Source organism: Salvelinus namaycush, chromosome 3, assembly GCF_016432855.1.
Source record: "Salvelinus namaycush isolate Seneca chromosome 3, SaNama_1.0, whole genome shotgun sequence".
NCBI lineage: Eukaryota > Metazoa > Chordata > Actinopteri > Salmoniformes > Salmonidae > Salvelinus > Salvelinus namaycush.
In genome coordinates, this window is record NC_052309.1 from 43,729,097 (window position 1) to 43,749,721 (window position 20,625).

The 20,625-nt window shown below is 43.4% G+C and overlaps 1 protein-coding gene across 1 annotated transcript; it reads left to right on the plus strand.

Annotated features, from left to right (window-relative positions):
- Window positions 1-463: 463 nt before the first annotated feature.
- LOC120044378 (neutrophil cytosolic factor 1-like) lies at window positions 464-20,411 on the plus strand. Its single transcript, XM_038989004.1, has 11 exons — window positions 464-562; window positions 857-937; window positions 1,159-1,234; window positions 7,598-7,763; window positions 9,400-9,458; window positions 9,875-9,997; window positions 10,907-11,014; window positions 12,586-12,703; window positions 12,882-12,989; window positions 14,648-14,823; window positions 19,528-20,411. Exons 1-11 carry the CDS (start codon window positions 491-493, stop codon window positions 19,674-19,676), a joined length of 1,236 nt encoding a protein of 411 aa, XP_038844932.1. The 5' UTR covers window positions 464-490; the 3' UTR covers window positions 19,677-20,411.
- Window positions 20,412-20,625: the final 214 nt, after the last annotated feature.

Genomic DNA, 20,625 nt, shown 5'->3' on the forward strand with positions numbered 1-20,625 from the left:
AAGTGAGACATGTAACTTTCTACAGAGCATACAGATCTATAACCACAACAACAACAACAAGACCCTTAGTGATCTGTTTATTTATTTGAATCAAATGTTATCTGTGAGTATGTTGTGAAATGCACTGTATCTATTCTTGACTATGACAGCTTTATAACTTAAATAAAGGAAATAGCTTTGAGATGATGGCCTTTGAATGACCTCTGAACTCATGGAAGATTCATTAAGGAAACAGCTCTGAAATGATGAATTGACCCAATGAACTCGTGGATGATGCAATTGAAAGGATCTATATGCAACCAAAGTTATTTCCATTTCTCATTAAATGACCAGTGATAGCTACGTGAGGAACCCAAGGTATCTGTTGGGGACCTCCTACTACAGGGGCTGGCTGCTTTCTGAGTGCACACTGTTGCTATAAAAGCCCTTCCCTTTTCACTTTTCACTCGGCACATTTGTGGACTTGATCATTACTCTTCTGCATCTTACAATGGAGGAAACCTATGTCAGGCATGTGGAGTTTCTGGGCTTTGAGAAACGCTTCTTTCCCAGTCAGCACTATGTGAGTTTGAGTTTGATCATTGTTGACCAAAATACCAAATGGTTCAGTGGAGGTTAATGCATGAGGTTGTTTTCCCAGACATAGATTAAGCCTAGTCATGCTCAATGGAGATTCTCTATTCAAAGTGCGTATTAGTCCGAGTCTCTTCTTAATAGTAAAGACAATTGCTTAAAAAACTATAATGACCAGGTTTATTAGTTAACATTCAATTGCTTTCATACCATTTTAATCCTGCAAAATAGCTGTAGAGGATTTGATGGTTCTTCACTTATCTTTTTGACTACTTTCTCAAAGGTCTACATGCTGATGGTGAAATGGAACAACCTGTCTGAGAAGTTGATCTATAGAGGGTATCCGGAGATCTACACATTTCATGTGAGTCTCTGCTCACATAATTTAATAGCCTGGAGGCAAAAAGTAGAAAGGTTGGACAACTGTGTATGTGTAGTGTTTGTCTGTATGAAAATAGCAGGCGAAGGGATTTCATTGCTACCTCAATAACTGAAAGCTCGTAATATAGATAAAGGCTGTGAAGTGCCTGCCTTACTATTAGACCCACTGATCTGCAGTCAGTTGATAATGTGTCTGGGTTATAGAAATCCCTAAAGGAGATGTTCCCAATTGAGGCTGGTGACATCGATAAGAAAGACAAGATCATCCCTGCATTACCAGGTAAGGACATGTATCTGCTCTATGGCTTACCTATCCACAATGATAACTGTTGTGTGGTTAGCGTTCTGGCACAAATGGTTGCTGTGCACCACATTGGTGGTGGATGAGGTGAATTTCCACCTTACCATGTAAAGGGCATTGAGCACCTAGATGGAAAATCATGTATAAAGAAAGTATTGATCTCTCGACAATTTACTATAGCAGTGATGTTGTAATTCTAGTATCCGTTGCCTTTTTGCTTCATTTGAAAACAAAAAAAGTGTAGGTGTTGTATGCACTTGGGTGAACAGACTAGGTAGTGCTTGTTGTCAGTCAATGCTTTGCATAAGGAAACACCTGCTGCTGCTATCCAGATGTGACAAATGTACTTCTCTTTTTTTGTATAAATGCTTATCAGTAAACCATAGCATCCTGTCTTGTTTTAATATTTTTTTGAAAATAACCTTATTCAATATTTTTTTTTCTTTCTAGAATTGAATTTAAGCATCAATTATTTATAAAAAATATATTCTTTAAATTACAGTGTATCTTATTCTTATGCAGTCTAAATAGTTATATAGTATATTAATAACTTCAATTGTTGTGCTGTACAGGTAAAAACTGATTGGTCGGGATTCTGTATGTGTATTACATATTTTACACTTTTGCTTTTTGTTAAACAGTTTGCACTTTCAGTTCTCACTAAAGGAAGCATATTTTTAATCCAAAGGCTGTGACCACTAGTGATTATTTAGTACGAAAGCTAAATTAACTAACACAGTTATTCCCAAACTGGGGAATGGCGTCGGGGGTACGCCAAATAAAAATGTGATTCACATTTAAAACATTTTTTTTTTTCAAACAGTCCCTTTATATTTTCCAACGGGGCTATGGTGAGTTTTTTTCTCTCGCCTGATTAGCCTCCTTTCACTGCCAAAATTAATGACACCATATACTGTTCAGCAAAATAAGAACACAATGTCAAATACAGGTAGCCTAGTCAAATAATTAACATCCAATCACATTAACCGTTACTCTCTCACAGGAATTCCACTAACGGTCCGTATGTACCCAAACGTAGCTGCTGTTCATGTTGGTATCTGTACTGATGGTGCAAAAGCCATAACAGGGAGACATAGTGGGGTGGTACCGCGCGTGCAAGCAGTTGCTCCCGACGACCACTTGGGTACACCGCAGCATTCACGAGAGGCTCTTGCTGCCAAGGGAATGCCTGACTGCTTGAAAGACATTTTGGACACTACAGTGAAAATGGTTAACTTTGTTAAAGCAAGGCCCCTGAACTCTCATGTATTTTCTGTAGTATGCAATGATATGAGCAGCGACCATGTAACGCTTTCATAACATACAGAAATGTGCTGGTTATCAAGGGGCAAAGTATTGACACGTTTTTTGAAATTGAGAGATGAGCTTGAAGTTTTCTTTACTGACCATAATTTTCACTTGTCTGACCACTTGCATTATGACTAGTTTCTCACACGACTGGCCTATCTGGGTGATGTTTTTTCTTGCCTGGATGATCTGAATCTAGGATTAAAGGGACTCTCCGCAACTATATTCAGTGTGCTGCACAAAATTGAGGCTATGATTAATGTAACGGCTGTCCTCCTCCTCTTCGGAAGAAGAGGAGGAGTAGGGATTGGACCAAAGCGCAGCGTGATAGTTTGACATAATGAAGTTTTATTAAAGTAAAAACGAACACCGAAAACACTTCAACAAACTACAAAATAACAAACGAACGTAGACAGACCTGAATCATGAGAACTTACATATAACACGAAGAACGCACGAACAGGTACAGACTACAACAAACGAACGAACAAACCGAAACAGTCCCGTGTGGTGCAACATACACAGACACAGAAGACAATCACCCACAAACAAACAGTGTGAACAGCCTACCTTTATATGGTTCTCAATCAGAGGAAACGTCAAACACCTGTCCCTGATTGAGAACCATATAAGGCTAATTACCACTAACCTAAACATAGAAACACAAAACATAGAATGCCCACCCCAACTCACGCCCTGACCAACTAAACACATACAAAATTAACAGAAAACAGGTCAGGAACGTGACAGAACCCCCCCCTCAAGGTGCGAACTCCGGACGCACCACCAAAAGTCTAGGGGAGGGTCTGGGTGGGCATCTGTCCACGGTGGCGGCTCAGGCTCTGGGCGTGGTCCCCATCCCACCATAATAAATCCCCGCTTTTTTATCCCCCTCACAATGACCACCCTCCAAATAACCCCACCTAAATTAAGGGGCATCACCGGGATAAGAAGCAGCACCGGGATAAGGGGCAGCTCCGGACTGAGGGACGGCAGCTCCGGACTGAGGGACGGCAGCTCCGGACTGAGGGACGGCAGCTCCGGACTGAGGGACGGCAGCTCCGGACTGAGGGACGGCAGCACCGGACTGGATGGCGGATCCTGGCTGGCTGGCTCTGGCGGATCCTGGCTGGCTGGCTCTGGCGGATCCTGGCTGGCTGACGGCTCTGGCTGGTCATGGCTCGCTGACGGCTCTGGCTGGTCATGGCTCGCTGACGGCTCTGGCTGGTCATGGCTCGCTGACGGCTCTGGCTGGTCATGGCTCGCTGACGGCTCTGGCTGGTCATGGCTCGCTGACGGCTCTGGCTGGTCATGGCTCGCTGACGGCTCTGGCTGGTCATGGCTCGCTGACGGCTCTGGCTGGTCATGGCTCGCTGACGGCTCTGGCTGGTCATGGCTCGCTGACGGCTCTGGCTGGTCATGGATCGCTGACGGCTCTGGCTGGTCATGGATCGCTGACGGCTCTGGCTGGTCATGGCTCGCTGACGGCTCTGGCTGATCCTGTCTGGCGGAAGGCTCTGGCTGATCCTGTCTGGCGGAAGGCTCTGGCTGATCCTGTCTGGCGGAAGGCTCTGGCTGATCCTGTCTGGCGGAAGGCTCTGGCTGATCCTGTCTGGCGGAAGGCTTTGGCTGCTCCTGTCTGGCGGAAGGCTCTGGCGGCTCCTGTCTGGCGGAAGGCTCTGGCGGCTCCTGTCTGGCGGAAGGCTCTGGCGGCTCCTGTCTGGCGGAAGGCTCTGGCGGCTCATGGCAGACGGGCGGCTTTGCAGGCTCAGTACAGACGGGCGGCTTTGAAGGCTCAATACAGACGGGCAGTTCATGCGGCGCTTGGCAGACGGACAGTTCAGACGGCGTTGGGCAGACGGGCAGTTCAGGCGCCGTTGGGCAGACGGGCAGTTCAGGCGCCGCTGGGCAGACGGGCAGTTCAGGCGCCGCTGGGCAGACGGCAGACTCTGGCCAGCTGAGACGCACTGTAGGCCTGGTGCGTGGTGCCGGAACTGGAGGTACCGGGCTAAGGACACGCACCTTCAGGCTAGTGCGGGGAACAACAACAGGGCACACTGGACTCTCAAGGCGTACTATAGGCCTGGTGCGTGGTACCGGCACTGGTGGTACCGGGCTGAGGGCACGCACATCAGGGCGAGTACGGGGAGAAGGAACAGTGCGTACAGGGCTCTGGAGACGCACAGGAGGCTTGGTGCGTGGTGCCGGGACTGGAGGCACTGGGCTGGAGACACGCACCACAGGGAGAGTGCGTGGAGGAGGAACAGGGCTCTGGAGACGCACTGGAAGCCTGGTGCGTGGTGTAGGCACTGGTGGTACTGGGCTGGAGCGGGGAGGTGGCGCCGGAAATACCGGACCGTGCAGGCGTACTGGCTCCCTTGAGCACTGAGCCTGCCCAACCTTACCTGGTTGTATGCTCCCCGTCGCCCGACCAGTGCGGGATGGTGGAATAACCCGCACCGGGCTATGTAGGCGAACCGGGGACACCATGCGTAAGGCTGGTGCCATGTAAGCCGGCCCGAGGAGACGCACTGGTGGCCAGATATGTAGAGCCGGCTTCATGGCACTTGGCTCAATGCTCAATCTGGCCCGGCCGATACGAGGAGCTGGTATGTACCGCACCGGGCTATGCACACGTACAGGAGACACCATGCGCTCTACTGCGTAACACGGTGTCTGCCCGTACTCTCGCTCTCCACGGTAAGTACAGGGAGTGGGCGCAGGTCTCCTACCTGACTTCGCCACTCTCCCTCTTAGCCCCCCCCAAGAAATTTTTGGGGTTTACTCACAGGCTTTTCGGGTTTCCAGCCACGTCTCCTTGCTGCCTCCTCATACCACCGCTCCTGGGCTTTAGCTGCCTCCCTCTCTTCAACAGAGCGGCGATATTCCCCTGTCTGAGCCCAGGGTCCTTTTCCGTCCAATATTTCCTCCCATGTCCACGAGTCCTGGTTTTTTTTCTGCTGTTGCTGGTTCCTCTCACGCTGCTTGATCCATGGTTGGTGGGTGGTTCTGTAACGGCTGTCCTCCTCCTCTTCGGAAGAAGAGGAGGAGTAGGGATTGGACCAAAGCGCAGCGTGATAGTTTGACATAATGAAGTTTTATTAAAGTAAAAACGAACACCGAAAACACTTCAACAAACTACAAAATAACAAACGAACGTAGACAGACCTGAATCATGAGAACTTACATATAACACGAAGAACGCACGAACAGGTACAGACTACAACAAACGAACGAACAAACCGAAACAGTCCCGTGTGGTGCAACATACACAGACACAGAAGACAATCACCCACAAACAAACAGTGTGAACAGCCTACCTTTATATGGTTCTCAATCAGAGGAAACGTCAAACACCTGTCCCTGATTGAGAACCATATAAGGCTAATTACCACTAACCTAAACATAGAAACACAAAACATAGAATGCCCACCCCAACTCACGCCCTGACCAACTAAACACATACAAAATTAACAGAAAACAGGTCAGGAACGTGACAATTAAGAAGTTGGAGCTGTACTCTGTCTGCATTAACAAGGACAACACACAGGTCTTTCCATCATTGTATGATTGTTTGTGTGCAAATGAACTCAAGCTTATGGACAATGTCAAATGTGATATAGCGAAGAACCTTAGTGAGTTGGATGCGCAAATACGCAGGTACTTTCCCGAAATCGATGACACAAACAACTGGATTCTTTATCCCTTTCATGCCCTGCCTCCAGTCCACTTACCAATATCTGAACAAGAGAGGCTCATCGAAATTGCAACAAGTGGTTCTGTGAAAATTTTATTTAATCAGAAGCCACTGCCAGATTTCTGGATTGGGCTGCGCTCAGAGTATCCTGCCTTGGCAAATCAGCTGTTAAGACACTGATGCCCTTTGCCCCTTTGCAACCACGTACCAATGTGAGAGTGGATTCCCGGCTCTCACTAGCATGAAAATTAAATACAGGCACAGACTGTGTGTTGAAAATTATTTAAGACTGAGACTCTTTCCAATACAACCCAACATTGCAGTTATGTGCATCCTTTCAAGCACACCCTTCTCATTAACCTGTGGTGAGTTATTCACAATTTTGATGAACAAATAAGATTTTATATGTAAGATGGTTAAATAAAGAGCAAAATGATTTATTATTATTATATTATTATTTGTGCCCTGGTCCTATAAGAACTCTTTGTCACTTCCCACGAGCCGGGTTGTGACAAAAACTCACACTCATTCTTATGTTTAATAAATGTATCGTATAGTGTGTGTGGCAGGCTTATAATGATGGCAAAAAACAACATTTGAGAGTGCGCTGACCATGATGATAGAGGGGGTACACAGCTGGAGGTTGAATGTTTGTAGGGGTATGGGACTGTAAAAAGTTTGGGAACCACTGAACTTACACAACAAGGACCCTCAACAGGGCTCAAGTGGTTAAGCTTGTGTTGATACAACATGGGGAAGCAGAAGTTGTGAACAAACCTCAAAGTACTATGTAATACCAGAATCTTCCCCAGAAAATAAGAATACCTATGAAGATTTTACTCTAACCAATATGATGTATTGACTGGATTTGGCTAATTTGGAAGGTGTATAAGGGCACAAGACGAGACCCAGATGCAGACACAAGAGGCAGATGGTTTGTGTCTTTGATATTTATTAATAATCCAAAAGGGGTAGGGAAGAGAATGGTCGTGGACAGGCAAAAAAATAAATAATAATCTGTCATTCTGCCCCTGAACAAGGCAGTTAACCCACTGTTCCTAGGCTGTCATTGAAAATACGAATTTGTTCTTAACTGACTTGCCTAGTTAAATAAAGGTAAAATATATATTTTTTACAAGTATCTTTAATGACAGTGTGATACATACATTAAGAGGAAACTGCAATATGCGTTTATTTCCTTGTCCAACGCAAAGGTCCACCTTTTCAGAGATAAACATATAACATCTACATCCAACACTGTAGTGTGCTATTTTGAATATTCCATTTTAATTGACCTGCAATTTTTTTTATTTTCCTTCTGTCCCTCCTATCCTCAGCGCCAAAATGGTTGGACAGCCAAAAGAGCACCGAGACCAGGCAGAGCACTCTGGCTGAATACTGTCACTCTCTCATCAACCTGCCCCCCAAGATATCACGCTGCCAGCTGGTATGCAACTTCTTCAAGGTCCGATCGGAGGACGAGAACCCACCCGCTCAACAGCCGTAAGTACAACAACAAGCAATGTCTCACTACTAATCTGTAAACACTGTGGCTACATTATGACTCTTTACCCTTCTCCTGAAGTGTGCACTCGTAGACTCCCCTACATGGATTTAAAAAGAATGGACTGGTGTGAGGAACATGGTGTAAACTCCCTCCAGCCATGTATGACCACACCGCTCGCGTTGCAAAATGAATTTACACATACAGTACCTGTTATTCAATCATTGCACCCACACTGCTCGCTCGCGCCAAGGCGCGTCTGCGTTGCCAGGCGCTAAAATAGAAGTTGCTTCTATTTGTGGCGCAGAACGCGCTGCAGGTCCTGCCTCTCCCATCTCCTCATTGGTTTATAGAAGCAAATACCCACGTGCCATCTCATTGGTTACACCCACATGGGTGAATGAAAGACGAACTGAGGAAAGTTGTTGTCATGGTAATACTATGAAAGTTATGCCAATCGTCATATAAAGTCCAAAGAAGAAAAAGCCTGGAAGGAGGGGAGATGACTAGAAACGATTCGGTTGACCGTTTTATGTGTGGATTAATTGTCGGAGTAGAGGACCTTGTGCATTTCAGGTAAAATAACAACTCAACGTTTATATCCCAGGATAAATTGGCTAGCAACAGCAAGCTAGCTAGCTAAATTACCATAAATGTTAAATCTTTTCGACCTGTCCCCAAATTAATATCATTGGTTCAGAGTTTGTTTTGATATTTTAACCTACGTGTCGTGATCGCATTTGGTGTGGGGGAAAAAAATCTATTTGCGCACGATAGCGCACGTGCGCAGCCGGTGTGGGTATGGCGTAAGTCTCTAGCATAAACATACAGGGAGCTATTTAAAATTACATCACCGTGTGACGTGCCAGCGCGTCAATCGACTTTAAGGTTTCCACACATTTAACCTGCTTAGATCTACACGGGTGCGTGCGCTGGGTGTAGTCTTATTTTAGACCAATGTGCACCTTTTGGTAACATGACACGACATGTTACAATCTTCATGTGGCACGGGAGTACATAGAATGTCCGACCACACTACAAGGATAGGAAGATGTTCACTCTCCTCCAGTTCACTCCCCTTCCCAGATCTGATAGGACTGGATGGGGGAAAAGCAATATGGTGATAACTAGGTGGCGTTATTGCTTACGCCTACCCAGTTGTATCAGATCCTTGAATGAAAATGAACGAGGGAATGAAACTCAGCCTTTGTGTTACCTTTGCTTCTGGATTGATATACCCTGAGTTTGCAAAACATTAGAAACACCTTCCTAATATTGAGTTGCATCCCCTTTTGCCATCAGAACAGCCTCAATTTGTCAGAGCATGGACTCTACAAGGTGTCGAAAGTGTTCCACAGGGATGCTGCCCCATGTTGACTCTAATGCTTCCCACAGTTGTGTTAAGTTGCCTGGATGTCCTTTGGGTGGTGGACCATTCTTGAGACACACAAGAAACTGTTGAGTGTGAAAAACCAAGCAGCATTGCAGTTCTTGACACACTCAAACCAGTGTGCCTGGCAACTACTAGGGGATCATAGCTTTCACCTGGATTCACCTGGTCAGTCTACGTCATGGAAAGATGTTTTGTCCACTCAGTGTAGAATAATGAGTGAGTTCTCCATGTTTCCCCTGTAGATTCAAAAGAAATGAGACCATTGTGATGTCCACGGACAACGCCAGAGGCAGCACTTCTGGTAAGACCCTGTCTTAGTCTTTACCCTTTTATAAACCCACTAATAGAAACACTTTTCCAGCCAAACTTGTGAGGGAATATGGGCTATAGTCCTGTTATAAAGAGATCTACCATAGTGATTTAAAGTGGCAATCAGCAGTTGAAGCAATAACAAAGCCCCTGTTTCAGTAAAAAGCTGAGGTATAGGGCTGGAGAAATGTAACCACTCTCAAATTCATACAGAGCTATGGATACAAGGACCGGAGTAAAACAAGCTTATATTTTGGGTTCTGATGGAGTACGTCAGTTGAACTAAGCTTATGATACCTTTATAAGTTATATTCTTCAAGAATCTATGGCTACACATCATTAATGTATAGGTCCAAATATGGATGTAGCTACTGCAGATTGTCATTGTCATTTTTGTCATCTGATCAGAAATCTCTGGCCCCATCATATTGGAAAGCTACAGGGTGATCTCTGACTACAGCAAGACCTCCAAGTATGAGATCAACCTTCTTACTGGAGACTTAGTGGAGATTGTGGAGAAAAGTCCAAACGGTGAGTGACAATAAGACCCAACATCACTGACCAAGTGATTGGTCCCAGTCAGAACAGAAGCCATCTTAAAATACAGTTGCTCTAATATCAGGGTGGTGTATTCACTAGTGTGTACACTAGATGGCAACACCAAGCATTAACATTTGACATTTACCATGAAATAATAGGCACAAAAGTGTGCATGTGACAATGTGAACTGGATGCAACATGGGCCTTTTCTCATTTGGGAATAAGTCTGTCCTCCACCTTCTCTTCTCCGTGACCCGGAAACCGTTAAGTGATCAAGGAGATGTCAATTTGTTAGTGTCCTCCCCTCCTCGATAGCCACCTTTCATTGAGGATAGTCATGTGCATCCTACCTAAGCCCTTTGCGGAATAGTTTTTAATTTGTCAGAAGAGAAAAGCATGCACACGTTTAAAAACAATATTCTACTTATCGTTTTATCTATAAAATGTGTTGCACAACTAACTTAATTTGTTTTTATTACTTTACACGATTGTTTTGGGGTCCACCCCTGTAAGTGTAATTTGCCTGATGACGCGCGAGTGGAGAAGGAGTCCAATTTCATACAAGTGCATTTTCGGCCAAGTTCCGTCTCCTCGCCGCCTCTCTTCGATTACCTTTGACATTTTTCAAAAAGAGGCGACAGGACGGAGGAGTTGAGCAAATCCTATTGAGAAAAGGCTCTAGTTATCCCTCAGGTATTCCTGATGAATCAACTGCTGCTCCTTCTGGGTCGTGTTAAGTAGGCACGAAACAAAAGACAACCGACTGACACAGGGAGAGAGTACCTCCTGCCCAATAAGAAACACATATTTTCGTTTTGAAATGTTTACCATTGCATGCCCTACTGAACATGGTTTCTGTGCTTAGTGCTCACTTGACCTTTGACCCCTCTACCATGGCAGGTTGGTGGTTCTGCCAGTGTGATACCAAGCGGGGCTGGGTGCCCGCCTCTTACCTGGAGCCCCTTGATGGACCAGAGGAGCCTGAAGAAGCTGATCCCAACTATGCAGGCAAGTCTCACCACCTACTAGGGCTCTAACTAAAATAAGAGCAAGGGAGGCTAGTGGTGACCAATCTACATTTTTTTATTTATATTTGTATCTAATATCTATGTGACACTATTTTCAGTGAGGTCACAGGTGATGTGTTTGTTAGGTTTTGTGTTGGCTGTCTGTATAATATTAACCTAATTCTAAACAAACTTTGAGAAGCTAGTGAAGCCTTTCCTCTAGGTCAGGTATTCCCAAGCAATGTCGTCGGGGGTACGCCAAATAAAAATGTGATTCACATTTTTTTAAATTTTATATCATCACATTTTCAAACAGTTCATTTTATTTTCCAACGGGGCTATACATTTGTGTGAGTTTTTCTATCTCACCTGATTAGCCTCCTTTCACTGCCAAAAATAATGAAACCATCTAGTGTTCAGCAAAATAACAACGCATTGTCAAATACAGGTCGCCTAGTCAAATTATTAACATCCAATCACATTAACCGTTACTCTCTGTTACTCTACTGATGGCACAAAAGCCATAACAGGGAGACAGAGTGGAGTGGTACCGCGCGTGCAAGCAGTTGCTCCCAACACCACCTGGGTACACTGCCAAGTTTTCACTTGTCTGACCGCTTGCATGACTAATTTCTCACACAACTAGCCTATCTGGGTGATTTTTCTTGCCTGACTCTCCGCGACTATATTCAATGTGCGGCACAAAATTGAGGCTATGATTAAGAAGTTGGAGCTCTTCTCTGTCTGCATTAATGAGGACAACACACAGGTCTTTCCATCGTTGTATGATTTTTTCTGTGCAAATGAACTCAAGCTTACGGACAATGTCAAATGTGATATAGCGAAGCACCTGAGTAAGTTGGATGCGCAAATACACAGGTACTTTCCCGAAATCGATGACACAAACAGGATTCTTTATCCCTTTCATGCCCTGCCTCCAGTCCACTTATTTAATCAGAAGCCACTGCCAGATTTTTGGATTGGGCTGCACTCAGAGTATCCTGCCTTGGCAAATCGCGCTGTTAAGACACTGATGCCCTTTGCAACCACTTACCAATGTGAGAGTGGATTCCCGGCCCTCACTAGCATGAAAATTAAGTACAGGCACAGACTGTGTGGGAAATTATTTAAGACTGAGACTCTCTCCAATACAACCCAACATTGCAGAGTTATGTGCATCCTTTCAAGCATACCCTTCTCATTAAATTCACCTGCGGTGAGTTATTCACAATTTTCAATGAACAAATAAAGTTTTATATGTAAGATGGTTAAATAAAGAGAAAACATATTTATTATTATTGGTGCCCTGGTCCTATAAGAGCTCTTTGTCATTTCCCACGAGCCAGGTTGTGACAAACTCACACTCATTCTTACATTTATTAAACATATGGTATAGTGTGTGTGGCAGGCTTACAATGATGGCAAAAAAACATTTGAGAGTGCGCTGACTCTGGTGCTAGAGGGTGTACGCAGCTGGAGGTTGTTTTCCTTTGGATTGGGATCCACTGCTCTAGGTGGTACGAAAGTGCTTTGAGTTTGAGCTCATAATTCCATGTGTGTTTGTCCCCACAGGAGAACTCTATATCACCACCAAAGCCTACAATGCAGAACAAGATGATGAGCTAACTCTGGAGACTGGGGAAACTATTGAGGTCATTCACAAGCTGCTGGATGGATGGTGGGTGGTCAGGTATGTAGGCTGATTCTGTACTCTTCCCTGCTCTCTATTCATCTCTGTAATAAGTTCGGACCACAGGCAGGCAGCTGTGTGGATCAGTAGTAGCTTACATATTTGCTACTGTTGTATCATATAGCCACACACACACAGTCTTTCTAAGTGCTTTTTGGGCGCGTCTCGTCTTGAATAGGAAAGGAGAGGAGACAGGACACTTCCCCTCCATGTTTCTCCACAAAACTGGAGAGAAGAAGGAGATGGAGGAGAACGTGATTAGAAGACAGACACCACCACCCAGACGGTAGGCCTACAAACCTCTGGACATTTATTTTGGATGACATCCTCTATGGATAAAGACAAAGATATAAAAGCATAGAAACTCCGACAAAGACCTTGTCTTTACTGAGTTAAGAAATTAAGAATTCAAATGGGCTTCTTATTGTATTGAAGCCATTGGACGAATGTTATCATAGTGCACTACCCTTTTTTACGGGCGATAGGTTCAGTACACATCACTGCCTTCTGTATCAGAAAGTAGACTGGCCCTCTTTGAAGTCTCATAGATTGATGCATTGCACTCTTTTTGTTTATAAAGCCCTCCTGCATCAACTTCCGCCATACCTTACTGCATTATTAATTTGAAGTAAGGTATGTAAGGACTCAAGTAAAAGTCTCCCAGTAAATTACTACTTGAATAAAAGTATAAATGTATCTGGTTTAAAATTAAAGTACTCAATTGTCATACTTGAGTAAATGTATATTTGTCATGTTGGCATGAAGGATCAGGAGACAGGTACAGGAATGCGTAATAGGGTTTTTTATTCAGCCCAAATTACAGCGTGCCATGTAAAGGCACGGGGACGAAGACCAAACAAACACGTAACAAAACACAGGGTAGAAACCCAAAACAAAAGAGCAAAAATAACACATGCGAACAATGATTAACTCACGGGACGAGACCCGTAATCATGCGATCCACAATGGCACGAAAGCCAAGACACACAGCACAGGTACTCACACGCATCAACGGACTTTGGAACAATAATTGACAGCCCAATGGTGAAACAAAGAGCACATTTATACAATTACAGTCAGTGGGAATTGGGACCAGGTGTGCGTAATGACACAGTTCCGGAGGGATCCGTGACAACATTCTACATCAAATTCCTTATATTAAGCAAGCCAGACATCACAATTTTTTATTGTTAAAAAATATATATACGGACAGACAAGGGCACACTCCCACACTCAGACTTCATTTACAAACGCAGTATTTGTGTTTAGTGAGTCCGCCAGATTAGAGGCAGTAGGGATGATGCATTATATTGATAGGTGCTTGAATTGGACCATATTGCTGTCCTACCTTAGCGTTCGAAATGTAACGAGTACTTTTGGATGTCAGTGAAAATGTATGGAAGCAAAAAAGTACATATCTTCTTTAGGAATGTGGAAGTAAAAGTCAGAAATATAAATAAAGTACAGATACCCCCACCCCCAAAAAAACTTTAGTACTTCAAATTATTTTTACTTTACCCCGCTGGACGTATGAGCTATCAGACCCGGTCTTAGGGATGGCTAACTCTGGAGAGTTGGGTAGATCTGCTTTTAGTTTTCTTGCACCTTACATGTGGAATGATCTCCAATATACTTTAACATTGGAGGAATTGGTACCTCTAAGGCATTTCAGATCTTTTAACTGAAGAATGCTTTTTTTTGCTTTTCATGTATTGTTGTGTATAATAACGTGTATATCAAAGTTAATATGGATGCGTAGTTTAATGTGTATATTGTATTTTTATATGTATTGTTGTGCTAAACAGGGCTCATCTGGAAAAGAGACTTTGGTCTTGGAATTGACTCCCTGTCAAAATAATGGTTAAATAAAATATTGACACTTTTTAATGGTTTGTTTTAACTTCTCTTTTCCTCTTTTGACATATATCTCCTCTTGGCTTTCAGGTCTACAATCCGCAATGCCCAGAGTATTCACGGTAAAGGGCGCAAGGGCATCAGCCAGAACACGTACCGCAGGAACAGTCGCCGCTTTCTGCTGCAGAAAGGCGACTGGCCCAATCAGCCCAGGAAGACCTCTAATGATGCCAGACAGTCTCCCCTGCAGGAGAGGAAGAACGGAGGTACACCATTTTGATGCAGGCAGCCATTTTTTATACTGTATGAAATCATATTGGGGCAGACCTGGGTTCAAATATTGCTGTATTTGTTTTCTTTCAAAGCTTTATTGAGCTTGCCTGGAATGCAGAATGGAACCAATGAAATAGTCCCAAAAGTTCAAACCCCGTTTATGTAGCACTCTAGGCAAGCTCAGCTCCAGGCACTCCTTTACAGCTCGGCTGTAAAGCAGCAGTGACAACTGCTGATGTAAAAAGGACTTTATAAAATTTGATAGATTGATTGAGCTCAAGCAAACACTGCTAAGAGTTTGAAAGAATACAGATACTATTTGAAGCCAGGTCTCCGGTGGGGTAGTATTGGCTAGAATACAGATACTATTTGAAGCCAGGTCTCCGGTGGGGTAGTATTGGCTATGGCTTGCTCCCACAGTAAAAGCCTTCAATCAGACAGCAAAGCTGTATATTGTCTCCATAAAAGCAGTAATGCGCATGCCCCGATCACCTGAGGATTTCTCCTTTTCTGAAAACAATTTCCTGTGTTTGAGGGGTGCAAATTCCATTTGTCACTTAAATTTCACTGGATTGATTGCTTTCATTTTACTCTTGTTACTCTTTCCTACTCTCACTTGTGCCATTCGTTTTTTATGTTAACATTACAACCGCGAAGATGTTTGTAATGACCTTTCAAAGACTCCGGTAATGACTGAAATGCAGTGGCGTGCCGTGGGCCTGGGGCCTGGGCCTTCAGAGAGGTCCTACACAGTCCCACCCGAATTAATCCACCTCTTATTACCATCATTATGATGCCATGGCTCTAGACACTATACATTTAGACAGAAATGCAGTATAACCAGGCGTTGCGTCACCTTGAAATTGACATTTTTATTCAGAGAATTGCAGGGGAAGAGTACAATACAGTACAGTTCAACTAATAGGCAAGAACATAGTCGAGTGCAACAGAGTTATATTAATATTCTTCTTCTATCCATTTCTGGTCCACAAACTTTGAGCTTTAAGTCCCCCAAAAAATAAATACAGTGTGTTCACTAAACAGCGCATTGTCGCACCCAAAGCAGTTTCACCGTGATGATAAAGACACATAACTATTCACTGAAAATAAAAATAAAAATAAATAATTTGCAACATAGGCAATTTGCCATTATATTTTGTTAATATATAGGCTATTTAATATTAACGAAATAAAATGCGAAACATAAATACACATTTAATAAAAAATAGCATGCATTGTATGCCTACTCACCAAAGACTGATTATTTGAAAACAAAATCCTTCCTCCTTTCTTTCCTCAAGAAGACTTCAATGACTCTGTTGTGCAGTCTATCTATGCGTTTTAGTTCCACCAATAAGTCCTTTTCTATCGACATGGAGGCTAATGCTGAAAGCCGAGTCTGTCCAGTAGCATTTCTGGAATACGTTTTGATTCGCTTTAAGGCCGAGAATGACCGCTCGACAGAAGCCGTGGACACAGGGATAGTCACTGTCACACATGCCAATGTGTAAAGTTGCCCCATGTCCTCATTCAGATTTTTCTGCTTAAGGAGATCAGAGGGACTTTTCCCTTCAAAATCAGTCATAGCATACATTACAGTCAGTTCTGTTTTTAGCTTGGATAGGTCGAACAGTGTTCCGTGACTCTCTGTTAAGCTGGAGAAGGCTGTTTGCGGGAATTTTTTTCCGGTAGGTCTGAAAGTGCCGGGGGTCCAGGAGGGAGAGAAACATTAATTTTTCGTGGTCTTGAAACCTGTTTCGTATCTGGCAAAGAATGTTGTCCAGAATATTGCTGTGGAGTTGTTGATAGTATGTGCGAGGGTCTCCGTGCGCTGGGTGAATTTGAGATGCGCGCTGTGTCATCGTAGATTTGACTGAACCTGCACCTCTCTCGCTCAATTGTGTCACAAAACTCGTTCACCCTTGTCAGGCAGAATTGTACATCCAAAGTTTGTTTCTGTAGAATTCCAAAAAGCACATCCGAATAATTAAAAATCCCATTGAATGTTTCAAGCAAAAAACAAAACTCAAAATCATCCAAACGTGCATTAAATCCATCAGCCATAAGCACAGTATCCCCGTCATGGTCATCATGATGTTCCAGTAAGTGGTTAAACAGCTCCTTTAGGGCAACTCTCTTTTCGAAGACTGCATTGACCAATCTAGATGTATTAGGAAGACGACGCTTGCAGATGTCATCCATCAGTTGCGTGCGCTTAGGGGATCGTGAGAAAAATGCTGCAAGGCCATTGAGGTTGGCAAAGAAGACCTTGCATTCTTTAAGCTTTGAGGCTCCTTGAGTCAGTACTAAATTTAGTCGATGTGCATAGCAGTGAATGAATAAGGCCATCGGTGCCCTCTCCTTAACTTTAGCCTGCACCCCATTGAGTCCAGATGCCATGACTGCTGCGCCATCAAAACACTGTGCCACAACTTTATCCAGACTACATTCATTTTCCTCCAAGAAACGGAAAATAAGAGCGGCAATGTCATCAGCTCGCTTGCCGCTTGTCACATCTTCAAATCGGATAAATCGCTCCTTGACCTCTCCTTACAATGTCTAACTTTTCTTGAAAAGTTCGTCTTGAGAATGGCGTTATAATTATATCCTCGAACAAATCGATATCTTCTCCTCCTTCCGCCATTGTGGATTGAAAAAACAGTTTAGTAGTACGCGAATTAATTCGTTTATCAAATTCAGTTTCCTAGTTCTGAAGTTCTGCATAGACCTGCCCATAGGACCTGCCTCTCAATATTGGTAATCCAATCAAAAGACGTGCACGCACTACGCCTGCTAGCTGGCTCCTGTGTAACACTGGAGCCAGCCAGCAGGCGTACAATAGCCAACTCTAAAGCTGATTGGTTGACACTAAATTTTCATTTCCATTCACTTTAAGCTACAAGCGCCCGCACTGTTGATTCTGAAGGCCTGAGGGCAGATTTTAGACCCCTGGCAACACATGATGGCAGAATATGATTGGATAAAAGATCTAACATAAAGACCAGCCCTCCAAATCTCAACCTGGGGCTGGAAGCAGTGCAACCAAAAGGAAAGCTATGAAATGAAGAGTATAACTCTTACTCTGGGGAATAATTTAATACATATTTGTGGGAAAATATATTTTAAAAAATATATATATATTCTGATGATGTTTAGGCCAGCAGAGAAGGCCTTGCTGGCCCTGACGGCCCACCACTGCTGAAATGGGCTTAATGGAATACATTGGTTTTCTGTTACATCTATAAGGGGACACTACTCATCCGGGACTGGGGTACGCACCAATCTAACAGTTCAACTTCACCTGAATTCAAGCAACAACGACACAATCGTTTTAATAATTAAAAAAACATTTTTTTTTATTGATGCCGTCGAAATGTTGTGATGAATATTCATATCATCGTCACCAGTCAACTCTTGCGATGGCTAGCTATCCTGCCAGTCTGTCATAATGAGTGTTAGCATGGTAGTAGCATACCCTGCATACAGCATTTTTTTTTTTAAGGGGCATGCAGTAGGTTAATGATATCAGCCAAATGATGTTAAATCGGACATTTCAAACAACATTCCCAGCTACAGTCACGGTATTTAGTTTAAGACAATTAAAGAGATTGAACAAGGCAAACTTGGAATAATTTGAATGGATGTAAATCGCAGACTTTTTCATCCCTACCCCCAGTAGAACCACATTACCCTATAAGAACGCTAACTCCTGGTCGGGATTTAACGCAGCATCTCGACACTTACATTACCAAAAAGAGATTCAATAATTATTTTGGCGAGTGTTTTATGAGCAGTTAACAAATTAAATGCGCTGAAATAAAAGCAACTTTCGTCTGTTTGGGTTTATTAGCTACAACTCTCTTCGCGTTTTGTTTAGCCCAGGCAGGTACGGTGTCTCCCGTAGGACCTCTAAGGTGAGTCAAAAGGAACACACAACAGTCATTCCCAGGGGCTACATAGCGAACATAAATACAACAGTTTATTATGGATTTTCATGGCAATAAAGTTGGCATGCGCTACACATCGTATGTGAATTGACACTCCCTACTCTCAAACACAAATGTCATGCTGTTGACGGGCGTCTCTCCGTGTAATTTGGGTGATCATTCATAAGTTCTCTCTCTGAACCTGCTCGGAACGCACACTGACCGTGATGAAGTTAGCCCAATAGAGATATCCAACATCAAACAAATTTTGCCGCAGTCGCACACAGGCTACAGCTAATTGGCTACAGTTGGCTAGCTTGCTAGCTACCTCTTGACACAAATGAGAGAACATCACTCTGACCTCTTTACTCTCCCTAGCAGACTGTTTTCACGTTATAGACGGGTGAGTGACTAACTGTGTTGAAGTTTTGCCAGAGTGAATGTACGAAAAAACCCACAAGGAACACACCCACATCAAAGCACACCTCCAAGATGCAAATCTTGTCTTTTCAGTTGCATTTCTTAACGAGGAGGGCGGAAAACCGAGGCGAAATCAGCCAGTTCAGACCCCTTTAATTATTTGTCTCTGCCAGTACAATGTTGTATGTGCTATAATTCAACCAATATCTGATGGGAATTCAAACGTTTGGAGTATCTTGATCCATTGTCCAACTGTTATAGTTCTCATGATTTTTTTTTTTTACCTTTTACCAATTTCAATGACCGTTTCTAAAATAAGGCCTTCATAGTTTTCTACCGATTGACTTTCAGACAACCTCCCAAAGCCAGCAGGCTCTAGTCCAGGGGGCGAGCTGAAGAAAGGGGCTCCCCTCATCCCCCCTCGGCCCACTCCTGAACTCATCATGGAGCGCTGCACGGAGAACACCTGCAAAAAAGTCAGCGTCCGCAAGTCGAACTGAGCTTTAAACTTTGTGTCAGTAATGCAATGCAAGGAAAGATGGGTTAATGTGTGCAATACAAACTGATCAGCAGATAAAGCCAACCATGTGTACCATAGAGGGCACTTTGCATGTTGTTCTAAATTTAACCACTTAGGACTAACTAACTGCTTGGAGAAAGTAAAACAATAGTGAAATGTAAATGTACACACCTCTACATATTTATTTGGACATTAAAGCAAAAACATTTAATTTGGATATAGAAATATGACGCGACAGTACAGAATGTCACCTTTTATTTTCATATCTGTTTTCTTTATGTATACTGAACAAAAATATAAATGCAACAATTTCAATGACAGTTCATAGTTCATTTCAGTTACAGTTCATAGAAGGAAATCAGTTAATTGAAATACATTCATCAGGCCCTAATCTAGGGAGCCTGGCCCAGCCACTCAGAATGAGTTTTCCTCACAAAAAGGCTTTATTACAGACAGAAATACACTTCAGTTTCATCAGCTGTTCGGGTGACTTGTCTCAGACAATCCCGCAGGTGAAGATGTGGAGGTCCTGGGCTGGCATGGTTACAAGTGGTCTGTGGTTGAGGCCGGTTGGACATACTGACAAATTTTCCAAAATGACGCTGAAGGCAGAATGGTAGAGAAATGAACATTAAATTATCTGGAAACAGCTCTGGTGGACATTCCTGCAGTCAGCATGCCAATTGCACGCTCCCTCAGCACATTTTAGAGTGGCTTTTTATTGTCCCATCACAATTTCAGGGATCTTTTATTTCAGGTCATGAAACATGTGACCAGCACATTACATGTTGTGTTTGTATTTTTGTTCAGTATACAATAAGTTACCCTAAAATGACACAGGTGTATTACAAATTTTTAAGTGTCCATTTTCTCTGTTACTTTTTTATAAAGTGTGTGGTTAGTAAATGTGTTTGCGACGCCATATGCAG

Bases quoted from the DNA above. Each gene is read 5' to 3' on its own strand.
- LOC120044378 (XM_038989004.1), top strand. From the start codon at position 491: ATGGAGGAAACCTATGTCAGGCATGTGGAGTTTCTGGGCTTTGAGAAA. The intron at 9,998-10,906 runs GTGAGTGACAAT...CTACCATGGCAG, and splicing joins TGTGGAGAAAAGTCCAAACG to GTTGGTGGTTCTGCCAGTGT. The intron at 12,990-14,647 runs GTAGGCCTACAA...CTTGGCTTTCAG, and splicing joins CAGACACCACCACCCAGACG to GTCTACAATCCGCAATGCCC.